This window comes from Phytophthora ramorum (genome assembly GCF_020800215.1).
Source record: "Phytophthora ramorum isolate Pr-102 chromosome Unknown Phyram_PR-102_s0007, whole genome shotgun sequence".
In the NCBI taxonomy this organism is placed as follows: domain Eukaryota; phylum Oomycota; class Peronosporomycetes; order Peronosporales; family Peronosporaceae; genus Phytophthora; species Phytophthora ramorum.
In genome coordinates, this window is record NW_027150653.1 from 241,629 (window position 1) to 260,886 (window position 19,258).

The window sequence follows — 19,258 nt, forward strand, 5'->3', positions numbered from 1 at the left end:
CTGCGTGTTGCCGTACCAAACAGCAAAGTTCATGGCGTACTTCGTGCACCCTTCGTCTCGGTTAGCAGCCAACCACTGCACAACGGGGACGTGTCCTCGAGCCCCCGCTTCGTCCATGGCATGATGCGAACAGCCCTCCGCGCGGTTGTCATGCAACCACTGCACTACTTGGAGGTGTCCATGAGCCGCCGCTAGATCCATGGCCTTGGTGCTGGCCTGCAACTCGGGGATCGTCTTGTGTAGCCACATGACAACTTGGAGCTGACCGTGTTCCGCTGCATGGTCCAGCACTGCTCCGTAACCATTGAAGTCCGGGTCGTACACTGCCAACCATTGCAGCAAATGGATATCTCCTCGTTGCGCTGCCGACCGGAAGCAACTGCGATTGGAGAGCGGCCTCAGACGTCGCGAGGTGGCGCCGAGACGCTGCAGTAGGTGCAAATAGCCATAGTCCAGCGCTTGCGGGATGTTCCAGAGCTGGGAACCGTCCAAATACACAGAGATGAGTGCTGCAACGTGCGGGAGGAAGCCCAACGCCTCCTGCCGCTCGCGCCAAACGACCTGCACACAAGTGAGCAAAGGCGTCCGAACCGAGACCATGACGAAATACACAACTGATTTGAAAAAAAAACTGTTCAAAAACACGGCGAAACGGTGTGAGAATGTAAGTTTGCCAATGTCATTATTCGGGTTTGGGATCCGCATCACCTTTGCTGGTTAGTCTTGACTGACAGGGCCGTGGATTTAGCGCAACCTCTTGAGCCTGGTTGGTCTGGCACTAGCGACCGCCGGTGCGACGCTAGGTTTGATCGCTCCTTCCGATTCCGATTTCCCACTTGCACCCGTTGTTGCTGACGTGGAGGCTGTTGCTTCAGAGGCTGTCTGGGCCTTCGGCTCTATCCGGACGCTCTTGCTGTTGCCAGCACTATCTCCAACTCGTCGAGTTTTCGTGGCTGGTGGGCGGGTTCGGTCGATGAGCTTTGGAAGACGCTGGGCTGGAAGGAATGTGAGCGCTACAGACCTGCAACCACAAAACAAATGATGGGGCCATTAGAATAAGTACCAAGTTCATGAACAAGAGTTGACGACAGCCCGTACTCGACGTCATCTTTCAGCAGTGGAGTCTCCAGCTGCTTCAACTCGCCACCTGTCCGGTTCTTGATCGCCAGCTCCACTAACCGACCGATGCTGCAAGATACCCACGACAGCAGAAAAACGGTTAGCAATTCGTTATCCGCATGCTCAAATTCAGACAATTGCGAGGCGTACTTGTGGTAAGTGACAAAGTTGAGGAACTCGAGCGATGCACGCGACATCTTCCCAAGGCCGAGCCATTCCCGAAATTGCTGCGCCTTGTTGTTCATGAAGTTCAGCTTGCGTCCTCTAGCAAACACGTCGTAGATGGACCAGTCCATCGTTTTTGTGCGCTCGTCTGCGAATCGTATCCGTTCCTGAACACCAGTAATTAGCCGTAGTCCAAGCTTCGGCTCATCCATCAACGACACATCGTACCAGAAATGCTTCGTTGAACACTGCATCAGTTTCAGACACGGCGAAGAGATCGAGCTCCTCTGCTAGCGCCTCTTCCTCAACATCTTCCAGCTCGTTCTCCTCGTGCTTTGTCTCTCCGCGGAACTCTCGCCAGCGCCCGTAGTAGATCGCCTCCTCCTCGAAGATTTCCACTAATGTCTGCAACAATTACCAAATCATCACAGGTCAGCAAAATATCAACAAGTAACTTCGACACTCGATTTTCACCAACGCAGCTTACCCTCAGACACGACGACGCTGTCAGCACTTCCGGATCCACTGAGCCCAATACCTTCCGTATGTGATCACCAACTACAACACCACATCATCAGAACAGCCACCACCAATCCTTAAAACCTGCAACGACTCACCCAGCGCCTGCACCTCTTCCACAGCCGTCACACAGGACTGCGTGCTATCACCGAAAGTGCTCATCATAGCACTGATGGTGTGCAGTTTCAACGACGCCTTCTTGCCCTTCTTGCCCGTGTCATGTTTCACTCCACAGGCACACATTTTCTCGAAAAACTCGCCTTCTGCGACCTGCCAGCGAGGCTTATACTTTGGCTTGGCTGGTGCGTAGTGCGGCACCGCCGCGGGCGCGATGTACGCACTGTTCGGGTGCTTGGGCAAAGCTTCTCCGTCTTCTGCAATTGGCCCAGCGGAGCGTAAACTCCGTTGCTGCAGCATCTTAAGGTAAGGGTCGGACTTGACGGCCATTGCCGGGTCTAGTGCAGGTCCCTTCTCCTCCGACTTGGCCTCGTGCTCTCCAGTAGCTTCCGTAACAGTTTCCTGCTTGAGCTGCCGCTTCTCGCGGATGTAATTGAGCATTTTCTTCTTCTGCTCAAGAGGCAGCGACTTCCACGCATTGGTCTGCAGTTGCAGAGATAAAACATTAGGAAAGGTGAGGGATTAAGTTGGTAGAGGAGGTGGTGCGCACCTCCTTGTAGGGATATTGGCACTGGATGGCATGGAACAGGCGGTGCACTTGCTCCAGCAGAGGGAGACGAGCGAGATCTTGCAGTCCGTACTCGTTCTCGGCGGCGGCACTAGGGCCCTCGGCGTCCGACATTATTGCGACCAACGTTTGTGCTGCGAGACAAAACCTCCGATTTACGCCAAAACGTTGCGATTGGCCAGTTAAACCAAGCAAGTTACTGGGCAAACTGTGTGCAAACCCAACCAACGGATAGATGTACCTGTCATGTGAAGCTCCAAAGCGGATGCCAGTGCGGCAATAAGTTCTCTCAGCTATGGCTGAGAGAACTATGGCTGAGAGCATAACGGAGCCCTGGGATAGAAACTTCATCATGGGTTTGATTTTTTGTTTTGGGTACGTTTATTAATAAAACAATGCCCGAGGCGGAATGGCGGCGATCACCGGCAAGCTCAAGCTCAAGAAAGAGGTTCGACGAGACAAAAGTGCCGCATAGACTTGACACGGGTGACAGCGACGTAAAAAGAGAAGCGTTGAGGTACCCGTCTTGTGTGGCTGCCGCAGAGGACCAATGATAGCCTTTACCACTGTTAAACCTTGGTACCTCTCTTTTGTCAACGTGAAGGGATACACGAGGAGAGTTTGATCGACTGCAAGTGAAAAGGTCTGGTCGCGTATCGAAATCTGGATTTCAGCGTGTTTGTGATGAGGCTCCTCGAAAAGATTCCTCCAAAGTCATCTGACCGGACGTTTATGACAACCCCGAACCCAGAATCGAGAGTTGATGTATTGTACGTGCCCAGGAGACGTACTCTCTGATCCCAACTTCAACCTGAACTGCCTCGCAGTCGAGCCCGAGTCCAACCAAGCCACTCGATATATTGCTGGAGTCCTTGAGTCTATCACTACCAACAAAATTTGGAAGTTGATGTCAAGACCAGCCCAGCAGCGATTGATTGGATGCCACTGGGTGTCTACGATGAAGCCCAACGAAAAGGGACAAGTCCTTCGCAACAAGGATCATCTGGTCGCCAAGGGGTACCCTTGGCATCGACAACGAAGAGACGTACTCGCTAATGGCCTATTTGAATTCAATCCGTGGAAAGTAAGCGAAGTGCTGCACGGAAGGTTTGGAGGTGGAGCTGTGATGTGTTGACACTGCGTTCCTATACGGCAAGTTTGAAGAGGAAATCTACCAGACGGTCTTCGAGAGCTGTTGGCTTTGATTCAAGCTGAAAGTGAGAACGACGTCATGTGCCTACTCCTTCAAAGTTTGTACGGTCTTAACCAAGCGTTTCGTGTGTGGAACGAGTTCATTGATAAGCACTTCAAGAACATGGGATTCAGGGCTGCCGACATAGACTCATGCAACTACACGAGAGGCAACGTAGACGATGAGTGTGTGGTGTTGCTCTACGTTGACGACATGATGATTGAATCGTGTCAGAAGGTTATTGCGTCGGTGTAGACAAGGGTCGCGGAGATATTCCGGGCCAAGGACTGGGGAAGGCACGTTTCATTCTCGGCATCCAGATCGCTAATGACATAGAACATAGGATGTTGTCCATTGTCCATTATACGTATGTAGAGTCGACCATCAAGATGTTTGGCCAAGAGAACGTAAAGCTATGCCTGATATCGCTGGCACGTGATGTAAACCTGACCAAGGCTGATGAACCGCAGACTGAAGAAACAAAGATCAAGATCAAGTCGAAGTCTCACCGGTCGCTTGTTGGGATCCTGATGTACGTACCGTATCGGACATGCCCTGATATTTCGGTCGGTGTCACCAAGCTGAGTCGTTTCTAGAGAACCCTGATGAAAAGAACTAGCATGCTGGGATCAAGGTGGTGCGGTACCTGCTGAAGACGATGAATGTAGACATCATGCTCGATGGTCCACTACTGGGTACACAACTTGAAGACTACTCCGATGCGGGCTGGGTTGGCAACCATGACGACTGACGCTCGGTGAGCGATATGATGCAGATGATGTGTGACGCTCCTGTGGTGTGGCGCTCGACGTTTCAGAAGACGGTCGTCTTGGGTTCAACAGAGGCAGAGTACATGGCGCTGAGCGACCGTGTGAAGGTGTGTGTGTAAATGCGACGCCTTGTGACGGACATTGGCGCAGAGCATACTGGACCTACTGTGATCTACGGGGATATCCAAAGAGCGATGATTTTGGCAGCGATCGTCGGCTACCAAGCGTGCACGAAGCACATCGATATTCACTACCACTTCATCCAAGAGAAGGTGATAAGCAAGAAAGTTGAGATGGAGTACGTGGAGTCGAAGAACCAACTCGCTGACCTTCTCATCAAGGGTCTATCTACCAAGATGTTACGCTACGTGATGATACGTGGGAATGTCGGACCCAATATCGAGACTTCGAGTTCAATAGGGCTCATGTGATTGCACTTCGTCGTCTACTCGGCTGGGCCCTACCTCTAGGCACACGACCTGCGCGTGCCGGGTGTGTCGTCTATTGAAAATACACGAACGGAGTAATCTAATTGGCGAATCTTTTGGTAGCGTTATCACGGACGGTGTGATCTTATTGGCAAATCTTTTGATATCACGGACAGTGATTGGACGGGTGCCTTCAACTTGCACGTCAGATGATAACCTGCATGTGGATTTACGACACAAACGTTTTCGTCCCAGCAAACCACTTCCCACATTGTATACCAACTCCAAGTGTGATTATAGTTATCGGGGTTTCCCGTTCCACCAGGAATGACTCGCATTCCTGGTAGGGAGTGGGGATTTTCATCACCAGACACATGGAACATCACCACCATAGAAAAGGATATCACCACTAGACATTTGGCCGGCACCACGCACCAGAGATCAGGCTCAAATCACCACAGATTTAGGTAACGTAACCACAACAGACACATGCCGCAGCGCACACTACGTGTATTACTTAGGGGGCTAAAACAAAATACTCTCAAATACCCGCATGCCTCTGCACTAGGCACCTCACTGAGTCGAGCAATTGTATTCTTGTATATCTCTTGTTCACAAGAAGAAGAGTACACAGACAAAAATAGTTCAATGAGCCAGAATCCTTGACGCGAAACTAGCACAGCAGTTGCAAACCCATCTTCTCGTGGACCACGCACGAACAAGGCACTGCCCTCATTAGATGAAGTGTCCAAGACCCCATAGAGCTCCCTGCTGATTTTTTTCTATAGATTCGACGCAGACAGAAGTTGATACTGCTGGCATCGATCGCCCCGCAAGACCAGAAGACCATGGATTAAGATGTGGAGTAATGACGCCGGATCCAACACATCCATGGGGAGTTCCTTGGGACTCTATCGCCCTCCATCCACACACGGAACGACCCTGTCAATTGTCAGTTCAACCATGTGACATGCGACGACGATAACAGTCTCTTGAAGAAGCATTTGATGCTCTGGTCTCTCACTAAGTGCAAATCACAACGCAGTACAGCTAGTAAGGTGTACGTACATGATATTCATGTGTGAGCACAGCGACCTTACTAGTATTTCCGTCGATGAAGAGCATACGATGACAAAGACGCCTCCTCACCAAAGGCAGAGTTCTTGACAGCGCCCATAAAAGCGTTTTTGACCGACCGACTATCGGAAGATGCTGGAAACAAAATACTAGATCTGTTAGGGTGGATGGTTTCAAAAATCGTCCTCGACATTTTGCAATGGTCTCTACCCAAGATATCCCAGGTTCAGATGTTAGTGAAAAAGCGGCGTAAACGCAACAAAAGAGATGCCATGAAGGTTGTCATTGATCTCTGTGCAAAAAAGATATACGATGCTATGGAAGATGTGGCCCAGTCTGGTGACAATATTCTAGTACTGTTGCGACTCGAAGCGTGAAGACAACGCTTTAGTGCCACACCTCGGTAATACCCCCACCCCACCCCACCCCCTCACGCACGCACACACACACACACCCAAAGTCACAAACTGGTATGAAAGAACCCCTCCTTTCGCGGTAGCGTTTTGACGCCATGCCTACGTCTGTATGGTGTGCCGATTGCTTATCCTAAACCATCGACGTAAAATTGCAATCCAATCATGTTTACGTCTCCGACGAGGATGAGGATGAGGTTTTGGTTGTCGGCTCTCCGGACATTGGTGAATGAAGGGTTAAGAGCAATGTAGCAAGCAGGAGTGTTACTACAGGACAAGGCTTCTAACTAAATGTCATCTCGACTCCCAATCTAAGTTTTCATTCGCAATTGTCTCAACAATTGCTAGCAGCAAAGAATAGCATTTGATAGGATTATTTCAGTACGTTTAACTAGGGCAGATTCATGTTACTTTGAAGATTCCCTCACCTTACCTGTCTTAAGATGAGGAAATGAGGAAAGTACCTCATTTAATGAAGTCTGGTTATTCCATCTGGATACCGCATACACCTATTAGAAGGAGTTGAACCTGGAAAAGGTCTCCAAAACTATGAGCAAGAAATCCTTGCCGAAATAAGCAGGAAATGCTTGCGGGTATTCGAGTGCAACAGGAGGGAATCGCACTAACCTGTGAGGAGGTAGAAGCCGAACCTACTTATCCGTAATTTTCCGGTAGCAAAACGCGATTGAGCTAGACAAGAAGTTCTGGAGTGCTGTGGAAGGCTATCGAACAATTGGAAGTTCCCCATTGATTCCGTTAGATGCTGCCACCATTGCCCAACGGCGACAAGATAAGGCTAAATCCATTTACGAACAATTCTTCCGTGGTCAAAGAGCGGCCGCTCGCTTTGGAGACTATCGTGGAGTGGCACTGGCGTGGTTGGAAATGTACCCCAAGGAGGTGGCAGATGCGAATTGGCAGCTCTCGATGGCCCCTAAAAACCTTTTTAGTGAGCTCCAGTGCACGGCAGAGCTCCAAATCTCAGCAGCTCTCGCTAAACAGCATACAGATGAAGCACTTGGCTAGGAGAAGTGTCGGAGACCTTGAACACGAAGACGCTGGGATTGTCTCCAACGAGTTCGAAGCCACCACAAATAATAGCAAACAACAATTTCGATACAGCACTACGGATTTTCTGTGGAGCTTCACACAGTAACAGCAATTTGTATAAGGTGGAGCTTCTTAGCTGCTGTGTTCGCACTCGTCAAATTCACTTGCAGCTACAAGGTGCACAACGTTTTAAGCAAGGCATAGCTGAATCCCTACTAGAGACAACTTCGTAACGGAAATGCAGATACCAGGACCACTGATATTGAGCTCCTTAGTCGTAGGTCTCAAGATTGCGAGACGCGATGTAGACTTTGGCTCCGTTCTGCACGAATCCGTCGGCGATAATCTTCCCAATCCCACGGCCTCCACCCGTGACTACCACGACCTTGTCCTTGCCATTGAGAAGCTGCGTGAGGTTCGGGGAGCTCGTGGCTGTCTTGTTGACCAGGTGGTCAAATATTCTGTCGAACAAGAGGTTGGCAATGCGTCGCTAGCTAACATGGTGTGTGATACATTGGTTCCCTGCTGCTCAACTTGTTCTTCTACTACTGTCTCCTTTTCTCCTGGTTCTTGTTGATTGCCGTCGTCTTCTACCAGGTGCAACCCCCGGTCATTCACCAGCAAACGCCATAGTCGCTCTTCGAACACTTCTCGACTGTCCTCTCGAGCACACACAACTTTATTCAGCACCTCTCGCTCGAATGGTAGCGCTCATGTTTCCGTCAGGAAACTTCGTTCACTTCCATTTCATCCCGATGCAAACTCACCAATTCCTGTTCGCTCTTCTTGCGGACTTAAGCATCTATGCTCTCACTGAAAATATCGTCCGGTTCTCGCTGAGCCGTCGCTTTTTCGTCGTGTCGGCGTTTGGTGTATGCTTTCGATAGCGATGCAGCCGTTAGTTTGATCGGAATTGACGTCTTCGACCCTGATCTGCGCCCAGGAACGTCTCAAGCACAGAAACCTTCACAGGTGGCCCCTTCGGCTCCGAGGTGCTTGTATCACTCGAGACTTCACTCGTAGTGACCGTAGCATGCACCGACGCCTGTGTTGGTTGCTTTGCCGTTTGTTCCGAAGCCGGCTTCTCCGTGTTCATGAGACGAAACGACAGTCAAGGGGAAACAGGATTGTCTATTGTGTTAGTATTAATACTAACGATACACTCCCTGTATCACTGAGATGCGAAGATCCCTACATCTAGGCCGGGTGATTCGGCATGACACGCATGGAAGCAAGAGGGTCACCAAGTCCTCTTGCCTCGGGTGGAGAACAGGTACACAAGAGGGCCACCAAAGCCTCTGTGCTTTGGTGCTTGCATGGAAACGCGAGGGGCTCACCAGGCCCGAAGCGCTGTCGGTGGGAGATCGTGATCACGAGGGGGCCACCAGGCCCTCCGTGTGGTGGTGTTTGAGCTAAGCGCGAAGGTCCACCTTGCCCTTGCGTCTTGGTAGCGAGTCTTGAGCACTAGAGGGGTTACCGTGTCCTCCGTGCAGTGGCGGCGAGATCTTGAGCGCGAAGGGTCCGCCAGGTCCATTGCGTCTTGGTGTTGGTCTTGAAAACGTGCAAGGGTCACCAGGCCCCACACGCCGACGTTAATCTTGATTTTGTGTGGCAAACGGCCGGCAGATAGCCGACACCGGGTCCGGTTCACAGGGTGCACCTCTATTCTCCATCTCGGGATTCAGCGGCACCGATAATGAGCCGTGAGCCAGTTGTGCCCTTGCGCGCTAATCTTAATTGCGACGTGCACCCGGGCCGTGGTAATACCAGTGCCTGTACTTTTGGTAGAGGTCATTGCCCATCTTGCTTTGGACCTTGATGGGGGTGTAGCCAAGCCCCTTCCATTTCTTGAACCTCTTTACACGGTATGAAGACTTTCGCAACATGTCGTCCAGCTTCGTCGCTGAAAAGAGGTTGGTACCGCTCGCTCGTTCTTCTTCTTCTTCTTCTTCTTCGTCCTCGTCGTCCTCGTCGTTCTTGTCGTCCTCGTTGCTGTCGTCATCGTCCTCCTCCGCTCTGTGGCTTCGCAGAAACCTCTTTTCGTCACCAGCGCCATTCCCAATTTCGAGCGAGGTTACCGAGTCCGGTGACCCCATCGTTGAGATGTCCGCGGTCTGGTCGGCGTTCGTGGCTGCAGACAGCGCGTTGCCGCTAGTGAGGAGGGTGGTCGCAGTAGCCACCAGCAGGACGTAAGAGAGACGCATTGTAGATCGCCTGGACTCGGGCAGGGGCTTGATAAGTAGTGGACCTTGGAGCGGTGGAGAGCAAATTGAAGAATGAGATTAAATGACCAAAAGCAGGCAGTTCTCGTAAGAATAAAAGACCAATGGTTCCCGAACTTTGCAAGCGGGTGCTTGCACTGCATGTAAATTACAGTGATTACGGTGTACGTGTACAATCACTGCTGTTCAGATTCCACATGTAGTAGGTGATCGCTCGACGATCATGTAGACGCATCGTTTGCCGTGTGCGCACTACATGTACTGTGCGTGTTGTTATTGCGCAACACAGGTGCTCGAGTTCACTGGTAGAATCTTCTTGGTTCAATGCTCTGCGTTTGAACGCTTGCGAATAGGCTTGCAAGCGTTATAGGTGTTATTGAGCGAACGGTACTGATGCAAAGGAAGTTATAGTATTGATACATGTATGAATACTCTGCCAGGGAGCCTGGGTCAGGATGTGAGAACGTAGGATTGACTTCTCTCTGGCATTGTCCCAGAATATTGACGAGGATCTGCTGCCATGCGCGACTATGGTTAGCTCAAACGTAGCGTAAAATGTTTGAGACTACGGTACAATACCTGTAGCTCGTCCAAGGCATCTCGAGCGGATTAGAGTGGAGGGGCCAAAAGACTGCAAAGCATGGTGCATCTGATTGCGTTCAAGTACCCCACGAATGGTCCCAATGCAGGTCGTGCTGAGAAGTTCTCATTGATATACCAGTAGTATACATGTTATTCTTCTCAAGTTGAGGATCCCAATCCGCCAATCTAGCATTCTATCCCATCTGGAAATGCGGACGTGGGTCGCGCGCTTTTAATTGGCAATGACAAACGCACAGTTACATGTGATGATCACGATGTAACAACCGAAAGAATAACTCAAATCATCACATACTGCAGTGACCACAACAGAGAAAGTCACCCCTCAGGAATACAACATCGGCGAATCTTCCTGTTGAGTGGTGTTGTTAAGTTAAATTGCTGGCTCGACGGATGGAGAAACCACCTTGTCAAGGTACTTGACGAACGTGAACAAAATTCATGTTTATTCACGTCTAAGAATTCGCGTGCGTCGGAATGAATGGCTCTCCATGCACCGACGGAGTTTCGAGCTTGATGACATGCCGGCTAGACGGAATTGACATCAAAAACTCCCTCGTCGTCCCAGGTTGGGTTACTATTTGCTCGGATCACCATCATACCCCCGGTCGCCGATCGACTTCCGATAGCGGCTTAGCATTGGTCGCCGGCAACCTTATCCGCGGTGTCTTGTATTACGTGTACTCCTCGCTTCGATGCTGGTTCCCGTTAACGATGAAGGTCCATCGCACGGCAGCGGATTCGGTGGTTTAGCAGCGAACCCGAGGTCGGCCACTCTCGCCCCGCTCAATCGCCCCGCATGGCCGATATTGCGAACATGCGACCAGAGTCCCGACACCCATACCCGTGAAAACCTTAGAGTCCGCGGTGTCCAGGAAGACACCCAACCTGTATAGGTTTATAGGGTTCTAGGGCGTATGCGTGTTTGGCAGTCCAATCTGTGCCATCAAGTGGAAGCGGTCGAGAAATCACTGCAAGGTTCCTCGCATTTGCGTTGCCTTTCCACTCGCACATATGCCAGCCAGGCAAATTGTTCTTGTTTGCGCACTTGCAGTGCTGCTCGGCAAGCATTCCCTTCTCTCATTTTTAACTCCATCACCAAACCCGGGCCACAAGTCAAACTTAAGTTCCAGCAAGAAATGTCCCCTGCCCGTCAAGCACGCGGTGCATTTTCCGCGCTGGTCTTGGTGTTGCAAAAGAGCTTGTTCGTGGCCAAACTTAACACTGTGGTCGAGGTCGTCTTCAGCGGCGCTATTAAAGACGATCAAGATGGAGGTAGTTCACGAGAAGCTGGGCGTGCCATTGATCGACACAATAAGTTCGCACGTGCTGATCTACGACTTGTTTGGGATTGAGCCATCGTGGTTAAGCTTACCACGTCGACGACCTCGGCTTCAAACGCTGTGCGGTGGCTACGATGCAATACTCGCTCGCTTGTTTTCCTCGAAGTAGATTAACGTTACTTCTCCATTTGAACATCGTCTGTTAATATGTTGTTTGCTATGGTACAGCAACCTGATGACTCAAGCTTTCGCCGAGCGCTTTCTACATGCGACCAGCAGTACTCGTTCGCACTTCCACGGCGCGCGCCAAGCACATGGTGCCGGCATTGCTCAATGACAACTACGCAACCGGCTGAAAGTTGCTCGACCAACGAGCAGGAGTTACCCGCAACCCAGTGCAAGACTGCATGGAACACTCAAGACCATCAACGATAATCCGATGCACTAGGAGGGGAAAACACGCAAGAAGGAAATCGATCGCCGAATAAGCCGGAGAGAGAGGCAACATCCCAGATACAAGTGGGCTCGAAGGCCGAAAGTCATGATGTATTATCACTATGCTGCCATTCCTCTTCACTGTTTCATGACGTCTTCAATGGTTTGCAGCGTGTGCTTCCAGACTGTGTCCTTGAGCTCTTCCGTGTGGTATTTGGTCTTGGACACCACCACAGCGTTTTGATTCAGCAGCTTCCAACCCTTCGCATAGTCGTCGTTCAGAAGCGCCGACACCATGTACTTGCCACACGTTTCAGGAGTACGAGCGAATAGTGCAGCTAGTCCCTTGAACGGCACGCGCAAGTACCCAGGCAGTTGCTTGGCCAAACCAGTGTTCACGAACCCAGGTGACGCGTGCATGAAGGAGGCATCTGGTGCGTGCTCAGAGAAGGCCTGGGTCATCAGGTCTCTGCGATGTCAACATACAGCGAGTCAGTTTGGCAGGAAGAGAATGAGTCCTCCACTGTAACGTACGAGTACTGCGTCGTTGCGGCTGCGCAGCTTGAGCCGGAGTACGTATGCTTGAGGTCGAGGTCGCTTACGTCGATTTTGCCGCCCTCGCCAGCAGACAATATGTTTAGAACTCGCACACCAGGGCGGTTCAGCCCCTTCAGCAAGTCGTGAACGAGCATAAATCTGCCCAGCCACACACCAAGAACGCAAAGTCAGTAAGGTTACGCATAGTACTCGGTCTCCGCAACAAACCAATCGCGTACCTTCCGTAGTAGTGCGTCGCCATCTTCACGTCTAGACCCTCAGAGGTCTCTGTTCGGCCATTCAACGTCATGATCCCCGGACTCATCACAATCCAATCGAACTTCGTCTCCGCGTGCTTCGTCGTGAACTTGCGAACTTCGTGCATCAACGACACGTCCAGTTTCTCGTGAACTACCTCCACGTTCGGGTTCTCCCTCTTGATCGTCTCCAACAGTTCCGCCGGGTGCGACCTCGAGCACAGTGTCAGCTTGGCCACCATGGGCGCAAGCTCTTTTGCAACCCCCAGACCGATGCCAGACGATGCACCGACGACGAGCGCGTGCTTGGAAGGGGCCAACATTTCTTGCTGGAACTTGAATTCGACTTGTGGGTTTGGTGGTAAAGCGAACAGTGAGGGAATGGAAAACCCGCTGAGCAACACTGCGAGAAGAACACAGAGCGCAGCAAGAACCACTTGTCCTCCTCGCATGCTGAGCGATTGGGAGAATGGCGTCAATAGTAGCCAGGCACGACCGATTGCTTGACTCTTGCCCAGCACGACAGATTGCTGGACCCTCACCGCGTAATCACCGAGATCCGTCCAAAGCCGTATGCTGTCCTAATCGCACCCCTTGCTGGAGGAACAAGCCGCGCCCGCCGCGAGTAGCCCAGCACCTTCGTGAATTCCGCGTTGCATTCCTGAAGTGGCGTCCTGCCTCATCGACCCCAGGACGCTGCACTCTGTCCGACGACGCAGGTGGCAGTGTAGTGTTTTCCGGAGGTTGAAGCAACTTGAAAACACGGGGCAGGGCAGGTGGCGATCCTGCTGGAAACTTGTAGCCTAGTGTATTGCAGGTGCTTGTGCAGTAGCTAGCAGAAATGAAAGTGAGAGGAGTTGATAGTCGTCGCCATCTATCCGTCTCAATGCAGTAAGATGCAGATATGAAACCTTCTTGCTGCTTGCAGCAGAAGAGGGCATATGTAAGACATCCAGTGAATCCACAAGGATCACTGGCGGCCGCTAACAAGATCCTGTTCTGTTATCAAACACTTGGTGTTCGACATCGCCATGAAGTGGGCTGGCTCTGGAAACACCAGGTCAGTCACCACAACTCTGTGATTGATATGGATGCACCATATCTCTCGCAGTCTGGCAAACTCTGGGGTTTCATGCTGGAGGTGGAAGCTGGCTTGATACCAGGAATCCACTACACAGCCCTCAAAGCCTGATTCCACCGCCTTGCAGGTCCTGTTTCCCCGTCACTACCATGGCAGTCAGATCCATGCCTGGCCACGGCAGCTCTTGGTCAGGCTCCTTCGCTTCAGCGTTAAGTGGGTTCCACCAATGCAGATCCTGCTTCCCCGTCACAACCTTGGCAGTCAGATCCTGTCTGGCCCCGGTCGATCTTGGTCAGAATCCGTTGCATTGGCGTGTCGATCCGCCGCCTTGTAGGTCCTGCTTCCCCGTCACAACCTTGGCAGTCAGATCCTGTCTGGCCCCGGTCGATCTTGGTCAGGCTCCTTCACATCAGCGTTGAGCGGATTGCTGCGTCGTACTCTTCGTAGTCCGCGAGCGCGTTCGCCGGCTAACATGTTGATCCTCAGCTCGAACCGCTTCGCATCCCATGGATGGAGGGCGCCTTGGCATGTTGAGTCGTCGATCCCGAACCGCATGAGACGGTGTCTCAGAGGCAATTGAGAGTTGGTCGTATTCAGTTCCAGGTGGATCCACCGGCGGCTGCAGCGCAGGCCTGGCTAGATCACCTCTATTGGATGCCTGAACGTCCAGCGAGTCATCAGGCACGGCCTGGATGGCTGCTGGTTGTCGTTGTTGGTTTGACCTGCGGCGTCGCTTGCCCTTTGCTGGTCTCACCGTCGAGGTAGGAGCTGCAGACTCGTGCTGCACTTGCTGTCCACCTGTAGTCACGCGCTGCCAGTGCTCCTGCAGCTGGTCGTCAGCGGTGGCTACGTACGTCGTCACCAATGTCGCAACGTCCCGAGATAAGCTAGCCAGCGGTTCATAAGAATCCTCGATTGGCTCGAGTCCTTTCCACTGTACCAAAATCTCGTAGTCGTTGATGGCTTGATTCCATCGGTGTTCCTTGAGCTTCTCCACAGCGAGGACGATTCCTTGCGTTGAGATGTGCTCGAGGAGTTCCTCTGTCACGTCCAAGCTGGCGTCCGCATAGAACTTGAGTCTAGAGGCGTGTACGTCCAACTCGGCGCCCGTGATGAGGTGCTGGATGAGGAAGGAGTGTGCGTCGGCGCGCATCACGCGATAAGGTCCAACCCAGGTGACAAGTAACTTGTTGCCACTCTTTTCATCGACTCTGGATCGTAACACGAAATCACCTTCCGTAAAGTTCACAATCTTCTCTCCACGGCCCCGCTTCTTGTTCAGCAGCTTCTGTTTCAGACGTTGGTCGCTCACGACCTTGTGCATGTCTTGAATACTGCTTCGCAGGTTGGCGAGAAAATTGTCGATGTCGTCACTGTCGGGCACCTCTTGCAACCCACCAGCATCGTGCAGGTAGAATTCTTTGAGAGGCGTCGGGCATGGTAGCCCTGTAAATAGCTCCACTGGCGCTCTGTTGCCGAGTGAAGGCACCGCAGTGTGGTTGAGGCTGGACTGCACCATAGGCACCAGGTACGTCCAGTCGTTGTAATGAACCTTGTACTCCAAGATCATCGTTCGAATCACTTGGAGGATGTCCCGATTGACGCGCTCGATCGAGCCATTGATCCACGGACAGTACGCGGGCGTGAACTGCTGCTGCGTGCGCAGTCGTCTTGATAGCTCTGTCACCACTTCATTCTTGAAGTGCGACCCCTGATCGGAGATCCAAATCGGTGGCAGGCCAAACCGGGCATGCCATGCTAGCAACGCTTCCACGGTCACGGCGCTGTCGGCTGTGTCGGCCACTACAAGCTCGCAATAGTGAGATGCGTGGTCCTTGAGCACAAGGATGTACTTGGAGTCTCCAAAGCTTTCGCCCATGTAGAGAAAATCGAAATGTAGAACACCGTTGCGTTCTGAGCATTCAATCGTTTCACCCCAAGGTCTGGGGATGATGCTCCCCCCCTTCGAATGCAGGCACAGACGGCACTGGCCCACAAAGGTAGAGACCAATGTGGTGAGGTGTTCGATCGCGAACAATCGACGCAGGTGCTCCACCATGGCAGCTCCGCCACGATGTCCTTGAGCACCACAGTGCGCGATGACAAATAGTCGCTGGATCAGGTCCTTGGCTTCAGCAGGTACCCAAATCCGGTTGTTGAGCATGAGCACTCCGTCCGTGGTGCGCTCGGCTCTGGTCGGAGGGTCGGACGTCGACTGCACCATTGAGATGTCCTCAAAAGTTGGCCAGACGAAATGGTCGTCATCGAGAGGTCGGAGCGTCGAGATGATCGGCCCCGTGTCCTCCGTCGCCAGCTCTGGTCGGACTGCAGCACTTGGTGTTGCTGGTGTGTCGGTACGAATCCTCTTGATCGTGGTGGCGACCGGGGAATGATTGCCGGCCCACCTACTAATCATGTCGGCCCAGACGTTCTGAGGTCCGGCGATGTGCTCGATGATGTACGTGTAGTTCATCAGCTTCATGGACCACCGCAGCAACTTCCCCTTTACATGCTTCTTAATTGACTCGTCGGGAGCGAACACGTGAATGAGGTTGCGGTGATCGCAGAACATTCTAAACCCCTGCGGTCGGAGTAGTAGATAGTCGAGTTTATCGCAGGCAAGTGCAATCGGAAAGGCTTCTTTCTCGATCACGGTCCAGTTGAGTTGGCTACCCGTGAAGGTGCCACTCATGCATTCGATCAGGTGGTGCTGTTGGTCTTGAACAGGCACCTTGATGTCGAAGTCCTTGACTTGGGTCACGATCAACGCCCATCCAACGTCCGAGGCGTCAGTAAATAGGCACGTTGTAGCAGTGTCGTCAGGAAAATCGAGTGTGGCAGCGGAGGCGAGCATGTTCTTCACGTTGTCGAATGCTGCCTTCTCTGCTGCGTCTAGTTGAACCGAAATTCCGGCAGCCGCACGCTTTGTGCGTCGGGTGTTGGCCAGAGCTTCGTCGAGTTTGCGTTGGAGCGGAGATACTTGACGTGCGTAGTCAATGAGGCTCTCGCGCATCCAGTTAATTGCGCATATGAATTGCTGTAGCTCCCCTGCTGTAGTTGGATACGGCATTGCACGAAGCCAGTCAATTCGGGCAGGATCATGACGAACACCGTTCGCGTCAATGATCTTGCCACACCACTTTACCTCCTTTTGGTAAAGGCTGGACTTCTTCACGCTGAGCTTCAGGCCAAAGTCATTTAGCAGTGAAAACAGCTCGGCGAGCTTGTCCAAGTAGGTGTCGATATCGTCGGCAAACAGTAGCAAGTCGTCGATCCAAACTAGGAGATGCTTGTACAGCAAACTTGCAAAGCATTTCTCCATCGTTTTCTGAAAGTAGATCGCGGCATCGGCGCAGCCTTGCGGAACGCGACGTGGAGTAAAGATCTTTTCATCAGTCATGTACGATAGCCACTCCTGGCAGAGCTCAGCTAGAGGCAGCTGCCAGAAGCCCTTCAGGAAATCGAAAAGTCCAAAGTGTTGTTTTCCACGTGCATTTTCCGTTACCAACGAAAGAATAGGCATCACTGCGGCCATGACGTCCGTCATCGAGTTTGGCACTCGATAGTCCGTCGTCTGGCGCAGGTCCATGAGTTCTTGTGACTTTTTGACGGGCAGTACGGGGCTGGCCCATCGACTTGTAGGGTTCTCGTAGACGAGTCCTAGAGCCACAAGTTGTTCGTTAAAATCACGCAAGAATTGGCGAATGTGCGGAGGATACTTGCGGGGCTTACATTTGGTTGGTTGAGCCCCTTCCTTCAAACGCACTTCAAGCGGTGGTACTCGTGCAGGCGGGTCGTCACGAAGTACCAAACGCCAAACATCGTACGCGTGTACGATGAGTCGCAACTTATCCACCTTGTCAGGCGGAAATCCATGCTCCAGAGCTCTTTGAATAAGAGTTTCCACTGCAGCGTGAACATCTTCATCAGTGGTGGACTGGCTTGGATCCGCAGGAGGCTCATCAGCTTCCAAGTCGAACGGATCACCGCTGGTTTCGTCATCACGATGGGTGGCGAGCTGTTCAAGCTGCCTGTCCACATCGATTCCCAGGGTAGCAAGTAGGTCCCGACCAATGATGAATTCGTCGTCATCCATGTCCACGATCAAGCACGGCACTGCGTCTGCGGGCTCCACCGGCCCAGCAGCCGTGTGAATGAGAACGTGAAGCATGGTCGTCATGGTGGCCACGACCGAGTGTGAACCGAACGTTTCGATTTGCACCGGTGTGTCCAGTCGGGTTCGCTGCACCGAGGGGTCTGCAGCGCGTAGCAGCTCCCAGTGCGATCTGCTGAGCACCGTGCTGTCAGATCCCGAGTCCGGGCAACACGGTAACTCCAGTACGCCGTTGATCGTTACGGTGCGCGAAGTCGTCGGCATCAGCTTCTTGAGTCTCTTCACTCGCGACTTGCGAACCTTGGCAGCGTCGCGGAGCTTCTGCCGGAGCACGACCTTTTCGGCTTCGGTCGCCTTCGTACAGTCGTTGAGCCAGTGCATCTCGTGACACTTTGGGCATGGAGATGGCGGCTCCTTCTTCGAGACAGGTCTCTTGTCGAGCTTCCTGTCGACCTTCTTGTCGGTCTTCTGTCTCACGGACTTCCTCTCGTCGTGAACAGTCTTCAGTGGGTGTGCAGATGCCTTCCCAGCAGACTTTGCAGACTTGGTTCGAATGGTCTTGTCTTGACCCTTCAACGTCATCCTCATCCTTTTATTCTTCTGGTAGTGGCGTTCATGCTCGACAGCTTTGTCGTACACCAAAGAGTACAGCTTCGTGATACTCTTAGCAGCTTCCTTGTCAGTCCAGCGAACGGCAGTTTTCACATCGGCTTTGAGGACAGGAGGCGCAAGGCATGAAACAAGGCGCTTGCACTTCTCCTTCTCTCCGTCGTTACCGGTGAAAATGTCTTCAAGTCCGTTCTCCATCACGACTTCGTTGAACCGTTGAAAGTAGGCGAGTATGCGAGCATCCACGTCGGTCTCCTTCAAGTCCATCAGAAGTTCCTTCGCGAACAATGCCTTGATGTCTGGCATGTCGTCGTTCTTCACCTTCGCCAACAGAGCTTTGATCTCAGCGAGGAGCTGACCCTCAGTGACATCGTCGACCTCCTTTCTCAGCCGTAGCGTGCAGAAAGAAATCAGTAACTCGACATCGAACGTTTCCTTCACGTTCTGAGTAATCAGGTCGTAGTCTTCGCCAGTGCTTCTGCAGCGAGCTTTCATCTTGGCCTCGTACTCGCGGCGGCGCTTGTGCCATTTCACGAGTGCCTCGTGAGAGATGGAACGCAGCTTTGGTGCGAGAATAGGCGCGAAGATGGGTGCGGGCATCGAGTGTTCGTAGGACTCCTCCTCTTCACTCGAATTGTCATCATCGGCAGCACGTCTCTTGGGCATGGCGATGAAGGTTTTGGATACACCGAGTCGGCTCGG

General features: G+C 52.3%; 3 protein-coding genes across 3 annotated transcripts; all 3 read right to left on the minus strand.

Annotated features, from left to right (window-relative positions):
* Positions 1-744: 744 nt before the first annotated feature.
* Positions 745-2,602, minus strand: KRP23_8102 (uncharacterized protein; the record flags this gene model as incomplete). The annotated part of the gene is made up of 7 exons (XM_067893503.1): positions 745-1,021; positions 1,099-1,188; positions 1,270-1,451; positions 1,513-1,689; positions 1,772-1,842; positions 1,902-2,403; positions 2,471-2,602. 7 exons carry the CDS (start codon positions 2,600-2,602, stop codon positions 745-747), a joined length of 1,431 nt encoding a protein of 476 aa, XP_067743025.1.
* A 6,549-nt stretch (positions 2,603-9,151) lies between these two features.
* Positions 9,152-9,622, minus strand: KRP23_8103 (RxLR effector protein SFI6; the record flags this gene model as incomplete). Its single annotated transcript, XM_067895881.1, has 1 exon — positions 9,152-9,622. The coding sequence occupies one exon, from the start codon at positions 9,620-9,622 to the stop codon at positions 9,152-9,154; it is 471 nt and encodes a 156-aa protein (XP_067743026.1).
* A 2,474-nt stretch (positions 9,623-12,096) lies between these two features.
* On the minus strand, positions 12,097-13,075 carry KRP23_8104 (NmrA-like family domain-containing oxidoreductase notO; the record flags this gene model as incomplete). Its single annotated transcript, XM_067893504.1, has 3 exons — positions 12,097-12,427; positions 12,493-12,654; positions 12,735-13,075. The coding sequence occupies 3 exons, from the start codon at positions 13,073-13,075 to the stop codon at positions 12,097-12,099; spliced, it is 834 nt and encodes a 277-aa protein (XP_067743027.1).
* Positions 13,076-19,258: the final 6,183 nt, after the last annotated feature.